Genomic DNA, 23,442 nt, shown 5'->3' on the forward strand with positions numbered 1-23,442 from the left:
AGGAGGGGATGGCTTTACCAAGGAACTTGCTGTTTTGTGAAATTTTCCTTCTTAATGTCTGTGTTTTATTTAGGCCTGTCGTAGTCTTAAGGGAGTTATTGCTGTGGCTGGAGTATTACAAATATCATTGGTTGTATTCAGAGCTCTCAGTTGCATTACAGTTCTTCCATTATGCTGACTTTTACTTTTCAGAGCTTCTATTGATGATATGACCAGCCAGTCTGTGTCTACAGAATACCCAGTAATTACAACAGGCCACTGTATATGATTTATTAGTATACAGAAACGATTGTGCAGCATTTTAGCTTAAGTAGCCTCAGGCATCTTGCTGAAGAACTGTCTTTACTGCTCTTTGTTGTTTTGACATGCATGACTCAGTGGGCTTTTTCTCCTTCAGAACAACTACTGGAATTCATGCATCAATTGCCTGCTTTTGCCAACATGACAATGTCAGTGAGGAGAGAGCTCTGTGCTGTAATGGTGTTTGCAGTCGTGGAGAGAGCAGGAACTATTGTACTAAACGATGGGGAAGAGGTCAGTAGAAGTGGCTTTTGACTCTCCTATTATACCAGACATCCCAGATTCCACAAGGTTAAGGTCCCCTTTCGTTGCCAAAAAAAAAAAAAAAAAAAAAAAGTAACATTGAGCAGGTAAATTAAATCTGGTTTTATTCTGGATTATTTTGAAAGCTTTTGTTTAAGCACTCACACAACATTTCTTATACAGTAAGAGCATGAGAAAATATTCCTTATAATGTAAAAAATGCTTCCTGCCTAATGGAGCTGATTTTGGGAGTTTATTATTTCATTGTTCAAGTGGTGTTTTAAAACTTTTCTTGTTTTACAGTCTTACATAAACTCTTAAAGGTAAACTTAAGATCCCAATTTTCGTAAACTGGAAATAGCTGCACATTTTAGGCAAACTAGCTTATAAATGTTTTTAATAGGTACTAAAAAGTAACTTTTCCTTTGGAAAAATCGTGAGGGTAGTATCTATATACTGCAGTACTACAATGTTAAATGGTTCAGTTTTCATGTATCCTGTGACATTTAATTTGTAGCTGGATTCCTGGTCAGTCATTTTGAATGGCTCTGTGGAGGTGACATACCCTGATGGAAGAACAGAGATACTCTGCATGGGGAACAGTTTTGGTGTTTCCCCTACCATGGAAAAGGAATATATGAAAGGAGTGATGAGAACCAAAGTGGATGACTGCCAGGTAGAGTGTCGTGCTGTAATATGTGCAAAATCACAAATATATAGGCATAATGCAATTTGATATCCAGATGCAGTTTTATTTTAAACTGCATATATGTAAAATCTCTGGTATGTAACCCTGAACAATAGCTGGAAGTATGGCACCTGAATACCCAGTCTGGGAAATTGAATTCTCTTTATCTGGACAAGGATCATTTTGGTTGAAGAGGTTTGTCAACATGCTTTCTCCAGAACTTGAGGCCCAGAAGCCTGGTGCATACATACATATTCAGTCAGAAGAAACACTGTTATTTCCTTTCAGTTAAATATCTAAGTTCATATAAAAAGACAGTTCACTGTTGCCCAAAAAAGGAGACAAAGGTTTAAAATTTTAATAAGTTATAGAAGTCAATGCATAGTTTGTACAGTATTTTCTTTTTCTACATTCTAGTGGGTGCTTTTAATTATATCTGCACAGTGCAGGTGCCAAGAATATTCATTTATTTTTGCACTTTTTCTTGGCTGAACAGATGATCATAGAAAATATTTTTCCTGCTATATGCTTTAATCCAGAAATAATTTGTTTCTGTGTGCCTGCACTTATGTAGTTAAGTGTTAGTTTTCTTAATGACTGACTTTACATGAAAAATGGAAATAATTTACAATAGCAATAAATGCAATAAATAAAATATAGGTTTTCCCTTCAATCTCTTTAACCCTTCTAAATACCACATGAAAGCTTGCATGGAGAAAAAAAATACCAGCTAGGATACTGAGCTTCATCTCCAGCAGAGGGGAGGTCAAAGCTGCCAAACAAAAATGGCTGATAATGCTAAATCATTCTGCTCTGATGAATCTTGGTCTCTTCTAACTGGAAGATTGTAGTGGAAGTACTGTGATTGTGTATTTATCTGCTTACTACAGCTGAACTGCTGTAACAACAAATTTGGCTCACTGAAAGTACTTTATCTTGTCTATTAATAGAGTACTTGCATCTTAAGTCTAAATGCTTTTTGGAAGATTTTACATTTTAATACTGGTGCGCGATGATTCTTTCCAGTTTGTTTGTATAGCCCAGCAAGATTATTGTCGCATCCTCAATCAAGTGGAGAAGAATATGCAGAAGGTAGAAGAGGAAGGGGAGATTGTGATGGTGAAGGAGCACAGGGAGCTTGATCGCACTGGAACAAGAAAAGGTCACATTGTCATCAAGGTAAAAGCAAAGGAGAGAGTGTCTTGCAAAGTCTGTGTTCTAGAAGCTTAACTTGGCAAGTTAGGTTCAGGATTTGGTCATATATATTGTAAGATATATATTTAAAAATAGTTAATATTTCTAGTTTTCTCTTTAGAATTATGCACACTGATAACTACATGATTTCTATAGAAATTAATTACATAAATTTTTTACATTTCTTATCAGAATGGTTAGGCTGTTACATTTGCTTATCTCATAGGTCAGCGTATGCCAGTATTCTTTCTAGTGTAATACCTCTTCAGTATAAGAAACCAAATTTGCATTTGTTGAAAATCTGCTTTAATAACTAAGATTTTTTTTTTTTTTTTTTTTTTTTTTTAACTAGGGAACAGCTGAAAGGTTAACAATGCATTTGGTGGAAGAGCACTCTGTGGTAGACCCAACATTTATAGAAGACTTCCTGTTGACATATCGGACCTTTCTTTCCAGCCCAATGGAAGTGGGCAAAAAGTTGTTGGAGTGGTTCAATGACCCCAGCCTCAGGGATAAGGTTGAAATCCCCTGAATTACATACTTGTTACCATTTGCATTGAAATATAGGCTATTTGTATCCCTTTTTGTGTCTTCAAATTTGAGCATCTAACTTAAGTTCTGTGTTTTCCGTATATAATACCACATGATGCAATTTGGCAAATACTTTGTGACCTTTTATAAAAAGAGACAAGAAAATATAGTTAATGTATTGTTAAGAATGTGTTGAGCTTTATAGAGCATTAAAAAAACCCAAACACAACCCAGATACAACAAAGCAATCTTCCCTAAGCAGAACTGCCATGATGGAAGAATAAGGCCTTGTATACCCAGTTTTGGCACACTGTCTGTTGAGGCTGTGCTGGGCTTCAGTTTTGCACTGCAAATTTTTTATTTTCACTCATATGCAACTTTCTCACATGTAAAAAAAAACCCTAGTAAAAATTTCAATTTCCAGATACTTTTTTAAAATTTGAAACAAATGGAAATATGTCAATAAGTTTAAAAAAAATCAACTTTTATTTAAATCTGAGTATTTATTCTAGAAATGCTGGTATATCTGCTGCGCCTTGGAGGAAGGCTTTTACATTTGGCAGAGAGGATGGGCTTTGCAGCTAATATTGTTTAGCACGGTACTCAGAGCTGTAATATTGTAGTTCATCTTTAACTTATTTTTCTTGCCCTCCAATGGATAATCTCCCCAGCCTCTGTAAAACCATGTGCCATCACAGTTGCTGGCATCAGGTCTGAAAACCTGCAACAAAGAGCGACTCTTTGTTCTCCCATCTCAATAACCAACCCTTTCTGTCATCCACTAGCACTGACAGAAAGGCAAGAGTTGGAGAACAGCTTGGGACAAGTGCAGATAAGCAAGTGGGGAGCAAAGAATCTGGAAAATTTTTGCTCCTTTATGTTAGGGGCTGATAGGCAGTGAGGAGAGGGAAAGGGTAAAACTACTGAGAATGATCAGTAATCAGACTGGGACATTTGAGACCCACCCTTACTGATTGTTTTGCCCAGCAGCAGGGTATTTTACAGCTTTAATCCTCTTCTAATGCTGTTCCTGGTTGTGACATAGTAGCATTCTTCTGTAAATCACCATTCAAGCCTTTCCAGTGCAGTGTTGTTTGTGTGTACCTCAGTGAATTCCAACTTTGAAAGCAGCATTGATACTGAAGCCATCTCTGTAGTGATTTAAAATATATTACATAGTACAGCTTATAACTTCCCAGCCAATTTTAGATATGAGCCTAAATTTAGCCAGTCAGTGCCTGGATTTTCCAGGGTCATCCACATGAATGAAAAACGCCACAGATGTTTAACAGAAAGGAAGTTCATCTTCAATTTCAGAGGTGGAAAAATCTCAAATATGTCAGAAATGCTACCCCTAGCCTACATCCTTGTGGCTGGGAACTGCAGCGTGTAGTGCTGTGCAGCTGCTCCTGTTAGAGATCTGAACTCTGGGAGTGCTTGATTAATTTGGTCAATAAATTTGATATTTCATCTGAATTCACTTGCTTTTCTGGGGTAAAAGGCAAACTACTTGGAAACTGTATATGAGGGCGTATATGAGGGTGGCAGGGTTTGGTTTTGGATGCCTATTGTCAGACCTTTAGAATAAGAGGCTGCAGAGGTTTAGATTTTGTGCAGATGAAAAGAACAGAGAGGGGTTAGCTTTAGCTGATTAAAATTTGCATGAGATCTTGTTCTTAAGCTCTTTTTTAAAATGTTTAGAGGTTTTCCCCTGCTAATTTGCTTTCCCAGCATAACAGAAGAAATGCAGCTGTATTTTTAGAGATAACTTTGAGTGGCACAACTGCTTTGGATTCATTTTAAGAATAGTGTGAATCAGTATTAATTCAAGATATAAAAATCTGTATTTTGTCAGGACAAGTGCTGCTGATATTCCAGGTCAAATTTCATATAAAGCTATAATTTAATGGTGCAAGCATGTAGTTTTTAAAAATACACCTCTCATTTTGTGGCTTTACCTTCAATTGATAGTATTCTTTTAGGGTGTTTTCCTAACAAACTGTAAAATACCAGCTAAGATCCTTCTGAACTTGGTAATCATAGTTGCTTGGGAGGTAGTAAGGGTGGAGAGAAGGGAAGAGTAGTGAACTGAAAGATTGACTGTAAGGAAAATAATTGCATTTATTCGTTGTTAAAACTTCTTTTCTGCTTCTCACCATAGCTTCTTTTTCCTGTTTCTAAACATACAATAGCTCTTTTACAAAGATAACTGCTTAATAAGGTTAACAGTGGCTTATCTAAAGATTTGTGAGATTCAGAAGCCAATATAAAGCAGCATCAGAAGCTTTATGATCACGTGCTTGAAGAATTAAGCAGATTTGGAAATATACATGAACAGGAAATTGTTGTAATAAGTCAGAAATTGATCAAACTTGTGGCCTTGTACCTGTGTGTCCTGTTCCGTAATCAGATTTGATACAGCTAGTGTTAATTTTCTAACTCACAGTATTCTTTATGAAGTACAATATTCAATTGCTTATAGAAGTGAAAGCAACTTTAATTCATTCTGCCCTCCATTGCATATTAGTAAAGTTAAGTTGGGGTGGGAGGAGGGTGTGTGTATACATAAAAAATATTTAGGATTCCAATGGAAATTTACAGGGACTTTAAGGAGCAGTATAAAAAAATCTTGACACTAGTGCTGTTCTGGTTATTCCTAGAGAATATTTATATTCTTGATTAATTTCCAGGTTACACGGGTAGTATTGTTGTGGGTGAACAATCACTTCAATGATTTTGAAGGAGATCCTGCTATGACTCGATTTCTGGAAGAATTTGAGAACAATTTGGAGAGGGAGGTAAGTGAGGGTTTTTTTTCCTGACAGTGTGGAATGGCAAGAGTGGACACGCTGTTGTTATATATAACTCAATTTGCTTTTCTCTTGTAGAAAATGGGTGGACATTTGAGGCTGTTAAACATTGCTTGTGCTGCTAAAGCTAAGAGAAGATTGATAACCTTAACAAAGCCATCTCGAGAAGCCCCTTTGCCTTTTATCTTGCTGGGAGGGTCGGAAAAGGGATTTGGAATCTTTGTTGACAGTGTAGATTTTGGCAGCAAAGCTACAGAAGCAGGCTTGAAACGTGGAGACCAGGTATGTAGTATTTTCAAATGTCTTCCGTCCCACCCCCCCTTCTCTTCACTCAATAAAAGTAACATTACCTCTGTATTTTTAGATACTGGAAGTGAATGGTCAAAACTTTGAAAACATTCAGCTGTCGAAAGCCATGGAAATCCTTAGAAATAACACTCATCTGTCTATCACTGTGAAAACCAATTTATTTGGTAAGTTTGTGAGCACTTTTTATTCTAATTTCTGTTCTAATTTAGATGGAGTCTTAAATTATTATTTTTAACAGTTTAAAATAGTTTTGTTTGAGACACATCTGTACTGGGGAGAACAGAAAAAAAGCAGCTTGCAGGTCCTTAATTCATAATTGAAGAGGAAAAAAATTATAAATAGGGTCTGAGAAGAAGTGACCTAACTCTCACAAGTGCATGTTTCTGGATTAAGAGAAACTATTGTGACCATTTAGCTCAAATTTATAAAACATGCTTATGGATGGAACAGTCCTTTCCCAAGAAAGAAGCCTCTTGGAATTTCAGCTTATCAGTGATCTCAATCTGTCTGCTGAATTTGCTCATAGTTTTTCAGTCTATGCCACAAGATTAATAAAAACTTTCTTGTTAGCTAGGTGAAAACAATCTTGCTACCCTCTGACTTTATTCGCTTCACTTCTCCCTCTAACAAGTACTAAAGCAGTCATGAAGGAACCTTTAAGGAGGTCAGGACCTCAGCATCATAAATAAGTAATAGTTTGTGGGTTTTCTTCGCTTTTTACCACAGAATACTTGAGTTTATTTGTATAATTTAGTGATTTGTTCTCCAAATATCTTTTTCAGGATAAGGTTCTTCATTGCAAGTAAGTAGGGCAGAACATTACCACAGGATGTCACTTCACTAACTGATGATTAAATATGCTTAGGCTATTTCTGAAAGTCATTTGTCAAAGTTTTTTCCTGGGATTTTTTTTTTTTTCTTTGCATTAAAGATTCTAATATTTCAATTGTCTTCAATGATTAAGGCATATCTTCATATATCTGTATACACTTGTTTAGCCATGCTTGTTTCTCTATGTGTAAGTTCTGTGTTAGCATCCTTCACACACTAGATTTTTGAATCTTATGCTGCTTTTGTTGCTTTAGTATATTTAAGATTGTCGTGGTTTAAACCCAGTCAGGTAACTTGTTCACTCCCCCCACATCTTGCCCTCCCCCTACTCCCGGAGGGACGGAGAGGAGAATCGAAAGAATGCAGCTCCCATGGGTTGAGATAAGAACAGTTTTAGTAACTAAGGTATCGCACAAATCACTACTGCTACCACCAGTAATAACAATGATAAAGGAAATAACAACGGAAGAGAATACAACACCTCAGCACCAGCCAACCGATAACTTGCACCCCCAGCCTGACCAAGCACCAACCCATACCTCCTCCAACCCTGCATACTCCCACCCCTTCCGGCTAACTCCCAGTTACATCCTGGGCATGACGTGCTGTGGTATGGAATACCTCTTTGGCTAGCTTGGGTCAGGTGTCCTGTCTCTGCTTCCTCCTGGCTTCCCTTCCTCCCTGGCAGAGCATGAGGCTCACAAAGTCCCTGGCCAAACCAAAACATCATTGTTATCAGCTCTGTTCCCCGGCTGAAAGTCAAAACACTGCACTGCACCAGCTACCAAGGAGGAGAAAAATGACTGCTACTGATGAACCCAGGACAAAGATATTAAGACAAATGACAATTTCTTCAAAAGTTGTTTTTTTTTTCTAAGTTTTTAACCTTGTTCTACTGCAAATACTGAAATCACAACACAATAGAGTATTAAAACAGATAACTTTCAGTGTTTAAAGTATTCCTTAATCCTAAACAGAGTTTCGTTTTCTTTTAACAGGAGTCTGTGTCTGATTTGTCTCTCCAGCCTATTTGACAGTAGTTATTGGCTCAGATTACTCTCCTCCACTTTTATTTGTGTGTCATATTTGAAGCTTTTGAATTCTCATGGTTATTTGTTGTTCACCTTTAGAGATAAGGGAATATTAAGAACAAAATTAATAAACACATCATAGTAAAACCTAGCCCATAATACTCATCCTTAGCTGATTGCACTTGTTCCTCACTTCTGCAATTCCATGGGTTTAATTATCAGTTTTCATTTATTATTACAAATCATCAGATGATTTTTCCATTGATATATGGAGACTCGATCTCCAGCTGAGTGTTGTGTGATTTATTTAAATATATCAGCGCTTCTCTGAAGCTAAAAGTTTCAGTAGAAAAAATACTTCACAAATTCCTCAGGTATTCTGCTTCAGAGATGCCTTTTTGGTAGGAAGCTGAGGGGAGCCTGAGAGGGATTTTTGCCTATCTGGCAAATGGACACAACAGCCCTATCAAATGTGCAGAGTGTCTCAGTAGTCTCATACTTTCTCATATTTTCCTTATGACTATTGAAGTTTCCCCTCTGATTTCTGATATTTTTTTTTCTTTTGGTCCTTAATAACTTACTTTGTTGCTAGTTAGCTGTTTAAGGCTGCCTTAAACAGATAATTCCCTATCTCATTTTGATCTAGTGTGCTCTTTTTACATGTGCTACTATTCTGTAGAAGACAACATCCTTAGCTTGAAAAGTCAGTCCTTCTGTTGGCACCATCCATGCAACCATGTGGTCATCTCGTATATTTCTATTCTGGGCTGGGCTGATTTATTGATATACTGATTCATACTACAGAAAATGAATGTCCTTTTAAAAATCTAAATGTTTTTTAAAGTCTTGCATCAAAATTAATTTAATGCTTGAATTGACAGAATATCCTAATTGATTTTTTTTTTGTAATGTTTAATATTGAACTGGTCTGTTGTGCAGAGCTTTCTTTTACATTTTTGTTCTTTTTCTTTCTGCCCTTTTTCTGTATTGTGTAGTTTTTAAAGAACTCTTAACACGGTTGTCAGAGGAAAAAAGAAATGGAGCTCCCCACTTGCCTAAAATTGGTGATATTAAAAAAGCGAGTCGTTATTCCATCCCAGACCTTGCTGTTGATGTGGAGCAGGTCATAGGATTAGAAAAAGTAAATAAGAAAAGTAAAGCCAACACTGTTGGGGGAAGAAATAAATTAAAGAAGATACTTGACAAGACTCGAATCAGTATTCTGCCTCAGAAACCATACAAGTGAGTTTTATATTTCCTCTTAAATGTGTTTTGTGTTAAATTTTAATAATTTCATGATACTTGTAATTTGTCATGATGCTTTTTAATTTATTAATGTAAACCATGCTTACACCTAAAAAAATACACTAGAAGATACTAGTCTGAATATTTAAATGATCATAGACAACTAATAATGCAGCTCCTGACATCAGTATGGACATATTTTGCTTCTTATAAAGCGATAAGACAAATACCTTTTAATGTAATTTACTGTTTTCTTTTAAGGGGACTGGAAGCTTACCAGGCAATTAATTTCAAAGTAACTCTGCAAACAGGTTTACTTGCAAGTGGTTGATAGGAGAAATTACTTCAATTTATCCACATTCCAATGATTTGTCAGAATTTTGAGTACTGCCATAAGGGAGACTGAAGTTTAACTTGGATTCGTTGATAGATTTGAGTATTTTTTTAATGAAAGCTAAATACGGTATCTGGTATCTTTTATTCTATGAACACATTTTAGAAATTGTATTCTGATAAGGATTGTTGAAAATCATAGAAGAAAGAGTTTTATGATTTTATGGGAATCTGATTCTTGGCCAAGGCAGATGGCATCAATTGGAAAAGTTAATTGTAGAGGGTAGTTGATGTGTAAATTTATGTTTTCTTTTTCATGTCCCATTGAGGAAGAAATCTATTCTATGTAAATTCACTGAAAGACACTTGTGCTGAAAATCTAGGACTTTTTCCTGGTATTACTTTAAATAAAAGTTTGCTTAACTAAGGTAATGTTAGGTATTCTCAACTAAAGCAATACTGTTCTGAAACATTATGAATAGAATACTAGTAATAAAAAGGTTAAATTGAATATGCATTATTATATCCAAGTAATGGATATTTCTTAAATTGACAGAGATACCTTTCAGTAGAGGAGAACATGTGAATCTTCTCTTTATATTGTTTGTTTTTAGAACGTTTTATTTCAGTGGTCTTATATGTTTGTTCCTCTGATGAGCCATGCATACTGTTAGGTGTGATTTTTTTTTTTTTTTCTTTGTTCACCATTGTGCACAACTTTGGCATAAAATTCTCTTGTTGTTTTTTTTTGGTTTGTTTTTTTTTTTTTCTCTGATTCCCCTCATTTCTGCACTTTTTCTGTGCAGGGACCTCTTTGGGTAAGACTTAGAAAAGCAGTACACTTGACCTATTTTCTTCTCCTTTTGCTAGCTTTACTGCATGCGTTACATATAGCAATTTGTCTGCAAAGCCTGTTGACATTCAGTTGTTTGTGTCTATGGTTTCTGCATAGAGATGTGTAGCTGTATGTAGACTGTCGTGTTTATGCTTTTTTTTCCCCTATTGTGTAGAAAATTCTATCTCATTTTCCCTAATATTTAATGGTATTGCATATATTAAGGGATATCACCTATTCTCACATGCATTTAAATACCAAAAATCAAGAGGGATAAAAAAGCTGATTTACTCATTAATTAAAGTAGGAATTTAAAGACTTCATCTCATAAGCTAGCTGACTCATGAAACTGTCCACCTTTTCTTGAATGTGAATACTGTGGGTCTCCAGTGCCTTCAGAATGTATCCAGATAAAACCAATCTTTAAAATGGAATTAGGTCACTCTTAGATGGAGCTTGTCTCTTTGTGAGACACTAAATCAGTATCGGGTGAATCAGTTTGAGCAGGATGTAATCCATTCCTTCAGTCTTGCTTTTTAGTCAAATAATGTCAAGTAACTTCCTGACCTGAGCAAAGAGCACCATTTACTCTGCATCTACTGGGAAATCTTCACTCCACCAGCTATGAGGCAGCTCTTGAAGTGTTATTCTGGTTACAGACTCCACTTGAGCTCTCTTCATTCTTTATTCTTTTAATCCAGAGTGGTTTTGTGGGCTGTAGGCTCAGTTGCTCCAAATAAGGATTAAACACAACCCCCACCTCCATCTCCAGCAGAGTCCCTGGTCTATAGTGCCGCATCCCAGACAAAGCAGCAGCCTCCCTCTCCCCTGTTTGCAGCCCTGCAGTGGGATGCACAGTATACTGCATTTTGAAGGAATAAGCATTCAGTGACCTCTGCCTCTCTGTTATCTCTTCTGTCCTTTTGCAGGAAAGTTAGTTCTTAGTTAATGCTATCTCCCTGCATAGGAAATGCATGCAGGAAGGAATAGAAATGCCTTTCCTTTTAAACCACAATCTCCTGTCACCAGCATAATAAAATATTTTACCTAACAGCAGGGGCAGTTGATCGTTATGGGACTTGAGGTTTTCTATTGTTGCTATTTGTGTCTGAAAGTTTTGGGGTTCATTTCTTGTTTGCATAAGTTAGAACTTGCTCAGATTCTGATTTAAGTTTTTTAAATAGTGTAAAGTGAGTGTACTGTAAATACGTTCCAATTTAGTATAAGAATGTTCAGAATCAAGAAGAACTTTAGGAAAATTGCTTTCTTTTTTAAACTAGCATTTGTCAGTTGATCCACTTTACTGAGGCTGCCTTGGTAATGATGCACAGGATAGAGATAAGGTCATATCAAACTGACAAACAGTGAGAGGAATACATAATGCAAATGAAACTATTACTATAAGGGGGGAGGGTCACATTGTCTTAATTTAATTTTAATTTAGAGAAAATTCTGGTGTTGGCACATTTATGAAATATGCAATAAAGCTGTCTAGAGCCACCAGAAAGCACTTTGAGGTTCAGGGGCTTTGGGAGGTTTTGTTTACTTGGTTTTTTTTTTCGCATGTGGAGTTCCTACTTGAAAGACAGTATTTCAGTTTCTGGGAATGCTTATAGTTGTAGAGAAGACTTATCTGCTTGTGGCTTAAAATAAAAGTGCTGTGTGCTGAGCTGATAATCACTGCTTGTCACATTATTTTGTGCTTTATGTGGAAGTACAAAAATACAGATGTTCAGATTCAACTTAACCTCTGATTGAGAATGAATCCAGGAACCTTTTTTCAGTGGACTTGAGTGTTTATCACTCTCGGGGCTTGGAGTGTACATTTTGTAATTGTCAAAAAATAATAAGCCTAACAGCTCCTCAGAGCTTAGTGGTGAACATGAGGATCTTCTGGCAGTGTGAGCAGGCACATCTCATCACTTTGGACATTCAGGTGCTACTGGCAAAGTGAGACAGCAAGCACTGTTGTCTGAAGTATTTTAACTTCTAAATAGTGATTACTGTACTGATAATTGGAAGTGTGAAAATGTAGTGATATAGAGTCCCTACATCTCTAGTATAGCCCAAGCTCTGGACGTCTGTAAATCTTGACTGTATTTCTTTCTGGACACAGTGACATTGGAATTGGCCAGTCTCAAGATGACAGCATTGTGGGACTGAGGCAAACAAAGCACATTCCTCCTGCTTTACCTGTCAGCGGAACCCTGTCATCCAGTAATCCTGATCTACTGCAGTCTCATCATCGTATCTTAGACTTCAATACTACTCCAGGTAAAGATCTGTTTCTGTTGTTGCCCTTGACCTTATAATTTCCTTTCATTGATCTCATTGTTTGGGTTTTTTTTTATGGACTTCCAGAGTCTAAAGATGCATGTGAGTTTTTATGAACTGTATGCTGTAACCCCCCCTGATTAGCCAGATAGATAATAATGCATTAGGGTTTATTGCATTTGTTCCAATATACTTTACCCAAATATATTAGACATCTGTTACTTAAGTATGTTGCATACAGAGTGCCTCTTACTGATTGAATACTCTTGGCCATAAAACTTGCTTTGCTTGGTATTATTTCCCTGGTAGATCAGTCTTTGCAAGAGTGCAGTATTCTCAAAAAGCGCAGTAGATCATTAGCTTACAGTAAAGAAGAGGGCACTGGACTGGGACACAGGACCTGCATTTCAGTCTTTTTCTGAACAGACTTACATGGTCTTGTACCACATCTATAAGGGGCAGAATTTCAAAGTTCCCTGTTAGTCACCCTGCCTTACATCTTTATGCTCATTTTTTTTCTATATAAAGTGATTTAAAATCCCATTCAGAAATGGATTAAAAATGAACACATTTAGCAGACAGGAACAAAGCATGGGGGAGAGTGATGGAGAAAAAGGGGGGAGAATTCAAGAAACTTGAGAGCCTTATCATGTGAGAAGGATTTAGCTGGAGATCCTGGTGGGGTTAGGATTTGGGCTCTTATCTGACTGCAGGAAGGTTCTTAGTGGGAAACCTCTGAGTTAAGTATCCAAATCTTTGCTGTTAAAATGTAGCTGCTGGACGAGGATATGGTGGTGGTAGCTGTACCGATACTTGGTTATTTTAGTCTAATCTTTAAAGTATTACTCAAAAGTAGAGCTGAAAATTTAGTGCCCTCCTGAGCCTGAGGGTTTTCAAACCTTACCTAAAGTGACAGTACTTAAACATCATCCTACATGCTTGCCAAGTTGGTGCAATCATCATTCTCAAAACTTTGACACTATCACCTCCGTTTTTATATAGGGCTAGAGAACACTACAAGAAGGTGATGTATGATTTTTGTGCTAGTGCCTAAGATTGATCCTGAGAGAGTGGAAAGATTGTTTTTTTTTTTCCTATTTTATCTAACCTTGTGTCCATATTCTTTATCAATAAGTCTAACTTCTTTTCGTCACTTTAGCTATTAATGAGTGAAGATTCTTTTCTCCAGCTTGCCATTTACCTAGACCAGACAGTTCTAGGTAATTAATGTACCCCTAATACTGAGTACAACACTACAGCTAATTTCCAGAGCTGTGGGCATCACTGTCTCCCACAGCTTGAACAAACTCCGTTAATTGAGAAGGAAAGCCATTACAGGTCTGAAGGTCCTTCAGTCACAGATGGAGTTTGGATAAATTTAACAAATGAATGATGTTCTACTGTTTGCTTTGAGGAAAGGAGATAAATAATGGTGTAATGCTGTTGCTCCAGTGTTAATAACTGCTTTCACATTGTCTTTATAGAAAACATATTAAGTAATTTGAGCTTTATCATTTATAAAAAAAAGTTTTATTTTTTTTTAATTTTGCTAAAAATTTGGCAAATTTCCACACACTGAATATTTTTAAAGCAATTCACAAGTATAATTTTTCCTTAAGGAGGGGAAAGCGGGACTAAAATAAAAGACATATACCTTAACATGCCTTAGGGATGGTTGCATTGTAGATAGCAGAGTTGAATTATATATTCAACTTTGTATACTTCACAACTTGGAAAAAAATTAAAGCCTTCAATTTTAATTTCTTTTATTACTTTGCTCTAAATGAAAGGTGGAGGCAGCTTGTAAGAAATTGAATGCACTGGAGAAGAAAGGGAGAAGTGGTATAACAGCTGTCCTTCGAGGCTTTAGGGGATATCCCTCAGGACAAAATACAACTTGGCAGTTTGAAGGGGTATTTTATGAGGAGAAAATAAAAACAGCTTGAAATATGCAAAAAGTCATTTTAGTTTCTCTTCTGATTTGCTCAGGCTTTTTCAAATATACTTTTTAGGGTTTATTTTTAAATGCTCATAAAGTCAATAGCACTTTGATTTCTCTTGTGCTGTCTTTGCTGTTCGATTGGAAGTCAAAATAATAGAGTAATGATGAGCAGCCTGTCACTGTTACTTTTTTGGGTTCCCCCCCCCCCAAGCTTTCTGAGGGACTAGATGCTTTTGATACAGCATTGCATTATTCAGCCTGCCACTCCAGTTTCCTTCTTTGAAAAGTAGTGAAGGGAGGTGATTACAATTCTAAAGTGCTGTTTTATTTTAGAATTATTGTGCTGAATTTCTTGCTACCATTGCTATAGCTGTAATCATTTCAACTGCTAGCAGACTTCTCTGTGTTCTCTGTAATGCTTTTGCTACCAGCTCTGATAGGTACGCAGCCTGAGAAATTGGATGGTAAAATACAGTGCAAAGATAATACTTTTCTATTTGCTGTTCTCTGCGTTTCTTCATGCTAACTTCAGTGATCCAGCAGAGCAGGTTATTTTCTCCTTATAGAAAGCATTTGTTTCTTGGGAGTGTTAAGCAAGTTCTCACCTTGGTATTGTTTACAGTAGCTTCCCACCTTCATAGCATTTCTTTGAGTGGCAAGTATTTTGGTAACAGCAAGAGGCAATAAGAGACCACTGGAGAGTGGTTTCTCTGGCTTTTATTAACATCTCTGAAAGGCTGTGTCTTTGGAGTCTGCCTTCTTCAAGATGTCAAAGAATGTAGAAATTATTTCAGGTGCTGCTTTGTATCTCTCTTCGACCAATTACTGAAGGAAGATGGGTCAATGTAGAGTTGGTGATAAAAGGCAAAATTAGCTTGCTGGTTATAAGCTATTTGCACAATTGACTCAAAAACTTACAAAAAGACTAAAAACTCGCCTGTATTGATACCTGTTATCTGTAGCTGATGATTAAGTCATCAATGTAATTCTAATGTGTTTCAGTATTACTGCTTCTCAAGCTGCAAAAATACGACTGTAAGCTTAAAAGTTACAGGCTTAGTTGTGTGAAATGTGTAAACTGATATATTTAAACTTAAGCAGCCGTTGTGGCATGTAAATCAATTCCTATCTGAGAAATTAATTTTAATGGTTTCCAAATGATTATTTTGGAGACATGCAGCAGCAGTGGGAAGATGCTAATTTTTGTTCTTTTGTCACAAGATTTCTGTTTCTGAATAGATTTTCTGTAGTAACTTGAATACATGTTATGCACAGTCAGGTCTTGTAAGAAAAGACTGTGGTTGTATCAGAGAGCATGTTTTCATCTGGCAGTTGTTTTTTTCAGTGTTTTTTTTTTCATAATGATAATTCTTTGGCTGTAGATTCAGAAGACTTTCTATTCTTCCCTATTTTCTTGTTTGTGTGACCTTTATGATCTCAAAAAAAAGGAATTTTTTTTTCAAAATATATTTATTAAAGAAAGAATAGATGTCATGCCACACAAAACTAGAAAAGGTTATTTGTACCAGAGGGAAGAAATTGAATTAATTGAAAGTATTTGTCAGTTAAAAATACTTTATTGTAAAAAATCCAGTGGTGGGTAGCTGTACAATTTTAGCTGTATTTATTTATTTATTAAATAATACAATTATATCAACTTCAGTTGGCTAATGGGTCTTGATTTCCATACACTAACGGAAATATCAAAATATATGTGGATTTGATATTTCCTTATAGGTTATCGAAATGCCAAATCCAACAGGTGGAGTTAGGCTGTTAATTTCCCAGACTTCCTAAAAGCAGCTGCCTTGTGGGTATTCATTGAAAGTTTCTTGTCATCAGACACTTTGAGAAATAAAGAGCAAGTTTTCAGTCTGTTACTTACATTGAAATCATAATAATAAAGGTGTATCAAGGATAGAATATTTTTGATGATTAAATACTTGCATGCAGTAATACTGTTGCAGTTTATCTGTGTATACATGCATGCTGGCCATTATACATGCACCTTTCTAGCTACTTACATGTACACACCTTCCCTTTGTATGTGGCACCAGGGTTGAGTGTCATATTTAGGCAAATGAGTCTATTGTCTTAAGAACACCCTTAGGAAGATTGACACTCCTATCACCTGATTTCCTTAAGGTTCTTACGTGTCAGTCTATAGGGTAGAGTCCTTGATTTTCCTCAGACTAAAATGGAATTTACCAGGACTCAATACGTGTGAAAATCAGAGTACTCGTGAGTGTTTCTGTCCAAACTTTGTAAACATTAACATATTTTTGTTTTGCCCCATGAATAGCCTAATTTATTTTCCTGTTTGTTAATAGAACTAGTCTTTAATTAAAAAAAAAACAATTAATCGAAAAAGATGTTTTATGAGGAGAGATGTGAAACAATGATACCGAAGTAAAAACTGATAGCACTAGTAATTAGACTTAACTAGACTCAACGTAACTGATAGTGTTGCTTCTTCTTGTTACAACTGTTTTTTCCTTTGTGCTTTACTAAATTGCATACCTTGAATGTAATTTTTTTTCCCAGACTTGCCAGATCAAGTTCTGAGGGTTTTCAAGGCAGATCAGCAAAGTCGCTACATCATGATCAGTAAAGACACAACAGCAAAAGAAGTGGTCATCCAGGCTATCAGGGAATTTGCTCTCACTGCAACTCCTGATGCATATTCACTATGCGAAGTTTCTGTCACACCTGAGGGTGTAATCAAGCAAAGGAGGCTTCCGGATCAGTTATCCAAGCTTGCTGACAGGATACAACTGAGTGGCAGGTGAGACTGGAGACTGTGAGCTCCAGTTTATTAAGTCAAAATTCTGTTAATAGAAATGTTATTTAATTATTAACATTCTGTTACTTTAAAAGAAATTGCTCTTTATGCAACTTCTTATTAATATCTAGGCATGGTGAAATTCCATTTATTCTATGATTCCAACTTGATCATTACTATGACTTTCACTAGTATTTGAATATATTATATCTAGCATCTTTTTGATTTTTGTTTTTACAGGTATTACCTGAAGAACAACATGGAAACAGAAACTCTTTGTTCAGATGAAGATGCTCAAGAGTTACTAAGGGAAAGTCAAATTTCCCTACTACAGCTCAGTACTGTTGAGGTGGCTACCCAACTGTCCATGAGAAACTTTGAGCTATTCCGTAATATTGAACCCACGGAATACATAGATGACTTGTTTAAACTGAAATCAAAAACAGGTTGCACTAATCTAAAAAAGTTTGAAGAGGTGATAAATCAAGAAACATTCTGGGTAGCTTCTGAGATTCTAAGAGAAACTAACCAGCTGAAAAGGATGAAGATCATAAAGCATTTCATTAAGATAGCACTACACTGCAGAGAATGCAAGAACTTCAACTCGATGTTTGCCATCATTAGGTACTGCCCCTTAATAACTTTACTTCTGAGTGAAAAGCAAAGTCTTACTTATGTTAGTCTAAACCAAAATGTGTATTTAACAGAGTAAACCAATTAATACTGCTAACGTCAACACTTGGCAATCCAGTAAAGATGGCAGTTATCAGTAATCTGAACGTGACATCAAAATGTTTGCTGAAATATTATTTGGAATGCTACTATTATGTACTTATCACTGAAGGTGTTGAAGCAAGAGTCATTGGTGAACATGGCATTAGAGAAACTACTGCACTTATTTAAAGATAAGATAAAGAAACAGCAGTTATATGAAGAAAAATTCTAACATTGTCATAAATGAGTGGGTTAATTTCCTAAACAGAGCTCATCATTGTATGCATAGTTCCCAGTATCTTGAATTCATTGAGCCATGATATGTTGGCCTTGGTTTTCTTTGTATCAGTAGTTTCTTGGATGGAACTCTGATAGCAGCAGACTATGATGCCCTATAATAAGCTGTAAATAAAGCTCTTTTGATAAGAATATAAAAAACACTGCCAATTTCAGGCAGAAAACCTTTCTTAGTTGTGGAACGAAAAGGAGGATAATGTGTGTTTATGCGCATTTTTTAAAACATTCACATTCCCTTTAACAGCCTTCTAAATTAGGCAGAAAGAACCTACCAAAAAACCAAAACCAGCCAAACATCACCCCAAAACACACCACTAAATATTGCCTCTTCTGAAAAAGCTTGAGTAAGTTGCATTAAAATGACAATTGTATCACTGTCTCTGGTACAAGCCTGTGTCACATTTAGTCAGCAGATTGAATGTGATTATTTTTTTTCTGAAGACCTCAAATTTTGACCCATTCAATCAAATGTGGCAGGTTCCAAAGTCAAGGAAATATGCTGATAATCAGTCAGTCTCTCTGAGACATGAAAATCTCAAGATTTAGCTCTGTTTTTTCATAAATAAAAGCAGCCTGCCTGCTAGGAAAAACGCGAGGGAAAGATTCTACAAACCAAACTTTCCCATAGGTAGAAATGCATAGCAATACAGGCAATGCCATGAAAGGTGGTGATGGGGAAGTTTGTACCAGCTACAGCTTCAAAATAACCTCAAATATATAGAATCTGTTGTAACAATTTGATCTAGACACAGCAAAGTCAGGTGGATTATTGAAGCAAGAAGGTGGATCACTGTGCTGTCACCACCTAAATGTCATGTAGGTGGAAGATGTTTTTTCTTCCAGTCTGGTAATTTGGAAATAAGTGGTGATCCTGAGGTGCTCCTAGGTTATAATATCATTATCAATTTAAAACATTGTTCCGAAGTAGTAAGAGTGAATACATGCTCTCTATAGTTACTCATCCATGCAGATATCTCCAGTATTGTTAGCTTTTATAAAAATAATCTTCACTGTTCTATGATGTATGCTGGCAAAAGGAAGTTTTCACTTTCTGTTCCTTTACTGACATTGTTGTGCTACGCTATTCTGGCTATATGATATTTATCCCATACAAAATTTAACATGTTGTTTTCTATGTATTTTTTCTTTCAATTGTTGAACTTTTTTGCATTGTTTGTTTGTTTCAAGTGGCCTGAATTTGGCACCAGTTGCGAGGCTCCGAACTACTTGGGAAAAGCTTCCAAGCAAGTATGAAAAACTGTTTCAAGATCTACAGGACTTGTTTGATCCATCTAGGAATATGGCAAAATATCGTAATGTCCTTAACAGCCAAAATCTACAGCCCCCCATTATCCCCCTGTTTCCTGTTATCAAAAAAGACCTTACATTCCTTCATGAAGGTAAATGCACAAGTATGTCATCTTTTACCAGCTGACTAACTGGCTTTGCTACGTGATAACTGATGTTGTTAATTGCTAATTGTAGGAAATGATTCAAAAGTGGAGGGCTTGGTCAATTTTGAGAAGCTGAGAATGATTGCGAAGGAGATACGCCATGTCGGTCGTATGGCGTCTGTGAACATGGATCCTGCTTTAATGTTCAGAACGAGGTAAGTGGGATTCCTTAGAGCTTTTCCCAACTGACAGAAGGCTAGGTATCAACAAGAGGTGCTTTTCAAGTGTCCCTTGTTATACTGGAGCGGTATGAGTTGTTTTGCTTCTTGTAAACAATTTACTGAAATTATGTGGTGTTCTGAAACTGGAGAAACAATTACATTTTGTGTTTATCAGTGTATATTAAGATGTTTTATATTATTCCTTAGCTGCCAGTTACTTCATGAAAATGAGATTCTATTAGTGGGAAGGAGGGGGAGATACTGTCTTGAATGCCACATATTAATCTGTTTGAAATGTTAACATTGATGTGTGCCAGCTATAAGGCTTTAGTAGAAGTGGGAATGTATCTGAAACAGTGTTAGAAAATGTGGGAGTGAATGCTCTTTGGCTTCATGTTAGACCAGCTTATTGCATACTCTTTTTCTTAATTTGAGCTGGAAGAGTTTGTAATATCTGACTGTATGCCCAAATCAAGGCTCTTTTTAATGTTTGTGGGCTTCCAGAACTGCTTGTCCTGAGATCTGGTCTTTTTCTTTCTGAGCTTGTGATCTTTCTCTGTCTCTTCTTAAACCCATGCTTTACTCTTCCTGGCTCTCACTTGCAGGAAGAAGAAATGGAGGAGTTTGGGGTAAGTGGTTGGAGACAACGTGCACAGACATTCATTCTTCCCTTACCATTTGCATTGGTTCCTACTTGCTACCTAATTTTCTGGTGCTTTGATATTTTTTTCTTTTGTTAACCCTTTTTTACTGACAATACATTTTCATCCAGGAGTGCTTTTGCTTTTGACATTAAAAAACAAACATTGTAAATTATAAGTGATTGTAGGTAGGAGTGGGGTGCTCTCCTTTCACACCTCCAGTGTAAATTCCCAAAGGAAGTGACTTTTGGTAAAAGAGAAGTTGTAAAATGGCAAGGTTGCAACAGCTGAAAATTGCTTTTAAACTTTCTTATCCCTAATAAGCAACTGTCACAAATACAAAAGTTAAAACTTACAGTATCTGCTAAATTAAATTATTTTCATGTTACAATTCAGCCATCACTTTTAACAATTCAGGAACAATGTATAGCTTTCATATAGGCATACATACATTGAAATGTGCATGACATTTGTTTCATCATAAACTAGCTGATCATTTTATTTAACAAAAAGCTGTCTTCAGTCTTGCAAGTCACAAGGAAGTTTGGTTCTGTAAAACTGGGCTGCATATTTTGTATACAGTCTGATTTTAAAAGTATTTAGAGAGTTTTCAAAATGCCTTCTGTATACGTATTGAAATTCAAACCTCGGCTATAGTCTTCTGTCAGCATTGCCTCTCTGCATGAGCTTTTTCTAATGCTCCAGTCTTCTCAGTAGCTGGCTTACGTGAGAGCTAGCTTGAATGCTTTTCTAGATGTGTGAAGTGATATTGCCTAGTTGGAGCAGAATAGGTTAAAATATTTGTGTAATTAAAATAGTGCCTGTAACCAAGTAAAACAATTTCTTGACCCTCATCTTTCTGTCTGTTATAGCTGTTTGACTTACTGGAATGAGGCATGTAAGCTTTGACCGTAGACTGACATTCATGCAATCTTTTGCACGTTTCATGCTTACCAAGTGATACTGTGTTGGACTAAGTCATACTTTTCCCCTCTTTTGTCTTCTCTCCTGCACCCCTTCACTCCAGATCTCTCAGCCAGGGCAGTACGAATGCAGCTGTGCTGGATGTCGCACAAACAGGGGGTCATAAAAAGCGGGTCCGTCGCAGCTCCTTCCTTAATGCTAAAAAACTGTATGAGGATGCTCAGATGGCCCGGAAAGTAAAGCAGTATCTCTCAAACTTGGATCTGGAAATGGATGAAGAGAGCCTCCAGACACTGTCTCTGCAGTGTGAGCCAGCCACCAACACATGTGAGCATTGTCATTTGTTACGTATTCTCTAAGGAAGTAATTGGGAACAGTAAGTAGACAATGAGGTGGGAAATGATGTGTCTAGTTATTTTGAAGTACTAAACATCTCTAAATCTTAAGGAAATCATCTTGGAGATTAATAATACAGAAGCATAGCATTTATATAGGAGATGAGGCTTTCAGATGATGTCATGATGAGGTGCAAAAGGATTCTTTAGATTTTTCCATACAGAGGGTATGGAGGACCCACACAGTTCTGATGTACCCAGGCTATTGGTGTGAATAGAGTTGGTCATCCAGGATATCTTGGTCTTGGGAGGGAACAGGGGATTTCTTTATGTCCAAATGTTTCAGAAACACTTGAAGGGCTGCACCTGGCTGCAGCAGAGAGGGACCTTATCCTGGATATTGGTTTCATTTTGATTGAGGGAATGCTGTATCTTATGCCCTTCTCTTCCTTCAGGGTAGCAAAAAGTAGTAATTGGAGTCCTTATGATAGCCCAGTATAACTTCCGCTTTTGGTAACTATAACAGTAGTCATTTATGAGAGTTTTATTCTGAGAAAGAGAGTTGAATACATTTGATAATGTACATATTTAAAATATGAACATTAAGAGGGAAAGGATTTAAATCTCCACCTCTTTCCCTCTTCATCTTTTCTCTGTAAAGCTGTCCTGCTGCATTAATTGTACAATTTAAGCACCTTTTAATTATTAGTTGAGTGCTTTACACTGCTCAGATTGAAACTCCCACAATATTTTAACTGCTGTTCATTCTGCGCTTTCTCCCTTTTCTTGCCAAGTGCCAAAGAATACAGGAGACAAGCGATCTGGAAAATCTGAAACATCACCAGTGGCTCCCCGGGCAGGCATCCAGCAGAAAGTGCAGCAACAGCAGCAACATAAAGTAAACCAAGCATTGCAGGTCCCTGCTGTATCTCTCTATCCTTCCCGCAAGAAAGTGCCAGTCAAAGACCTCCCACCATTTGGTAAGTGGAACAATGAAGCATTCGGTTTAATACTCTGAAGTTTGTTTGTTTATGTCAGGGAGGCCTTTTGAATCAAATAAGGTTCAGACATTTATTTCTGGTAGGTTTATAAGCAGGTTATGCCACTTCATGCAGTGTGTATGCATAATTCTTTTCTTTAAAAATGGAAAGAAAGAAATTGAGGAAAGCACCCTGTCAGTCTAATCAGTGTAAGTATTTACCCATTACTAGCAGCTGGAAGGAATGAATGTTTCTGACTGCCCACCCTGGCATTTTGCTTAACCTTTCCAAAGGGATTAGTGAATTGGAGCTTTTGAGTGGTCCATCTGAGATGCGTCAGAAGTTTTGGTGTTTCTTTCAGAACCTGAACATTTAATGTGAAATTCAGGCTTGCTGAAACTGGTAGGCCTGAAGATTCACGTTGAGAATTGTCCCTTTGGCTTCTGCTTCCTAGTGCTTTTTAAATTGTTGTTATTCAGTCATTGCTACCTGTATGTTGATCGTAGGTACTGGACTATAGGAATTTTTTCTAATCTGATTTCCAAATCTGTCCCAGCATGTGTACAGAGGATACATACATTATTAAAG

At 36.7% G+C, this 23,442-nt stretch overlaps 1 protein-coding gene across 8 annotated transcripts in view; it reads left to right on the forward strand.

The window, feature by feature from the left end:
• Nucleotides 1-23,442, forward strand: part of RAPGEF2 (Rap guanine nucleotide exchange factor 2) — a 197,918-nt gene that overhangs the window by 159,364 nt on the left and 15,112 nt on the right. For 7 of the 8 annotated variants that reach the window (XM_057419200.1, XM_057419197.1, XM_057419198.1 and 4 more), the window contains 16 exons: nt 398-534; nt 1,061-1,219; nt 2,258-2,410; nt 2,778-2,942; nt 5,647-5,754; nt 5,845-6,048; nt 6,131-6,239; nt 8,933-9,179; nt 12,467-12,624; nt 17,111-17,351; nt 17,589-17,972; nt 19,548-19,759; nt 19,845-19,968; nt 20,580-20,603; nt 21,643-21,866; nt 22,669-22,854. In XM_057419200.1, the coding sequence (XP_057275183.1) occupies nt 398-534; nt 1,061-1,219; nt 2,258-2,410; nt 2,778-2,942; nt 5,647-5,754; nt 5,845-6,048; nt 6,131-6,239; nt 8,933-9,179; nt 12,467-12,624; nt 17,111-17,351; nt 17,589-17,972; nt 19,548-19,759; nt 19,845-19,968; nt 20,580-20,603; nt 21,643-21,866; nt 22,669-22,854 (2,835 nt within the window). The remainder of the gene's footprint in view (nt 1-397; nt 535-1,060; nt 1,220-2,257; nt 2,411-2,777; nt 2,943-5,646; nt 5,755-5,844; nt 6,049-6,130; nt 6,240-8,932; nt 9,180-12,466; nt 12,625-17,110; nt 17,352-17,588; nt 17,973-19,547; nt 19,760-19,844; nt 19,969-20,579; nt 20,604-21,642; nt 21,867-22,668; nt 22,855-23,442) is intronic. The other variant, XM_057419199.1, reaches the window with a different exon arrangement.

The sequence above is a fragment of the Pezoporus wallicus genome, unplaced genomic scaffold (assembly GCF_028554395.1).
Source record: "Pezoporus wallicus isolate ANWC-B61680 ecotype Strahan unplaced genomic scaffold, APGP_CSIRO_Pwel_v1 contig_2384, whole genome shotgun sequence".
NCBI lineage: Eukaryota > Metazoa > Chordata > Aves > Psittaciformes > Psittacidae > Pezoporus > Pezoporus wallicus.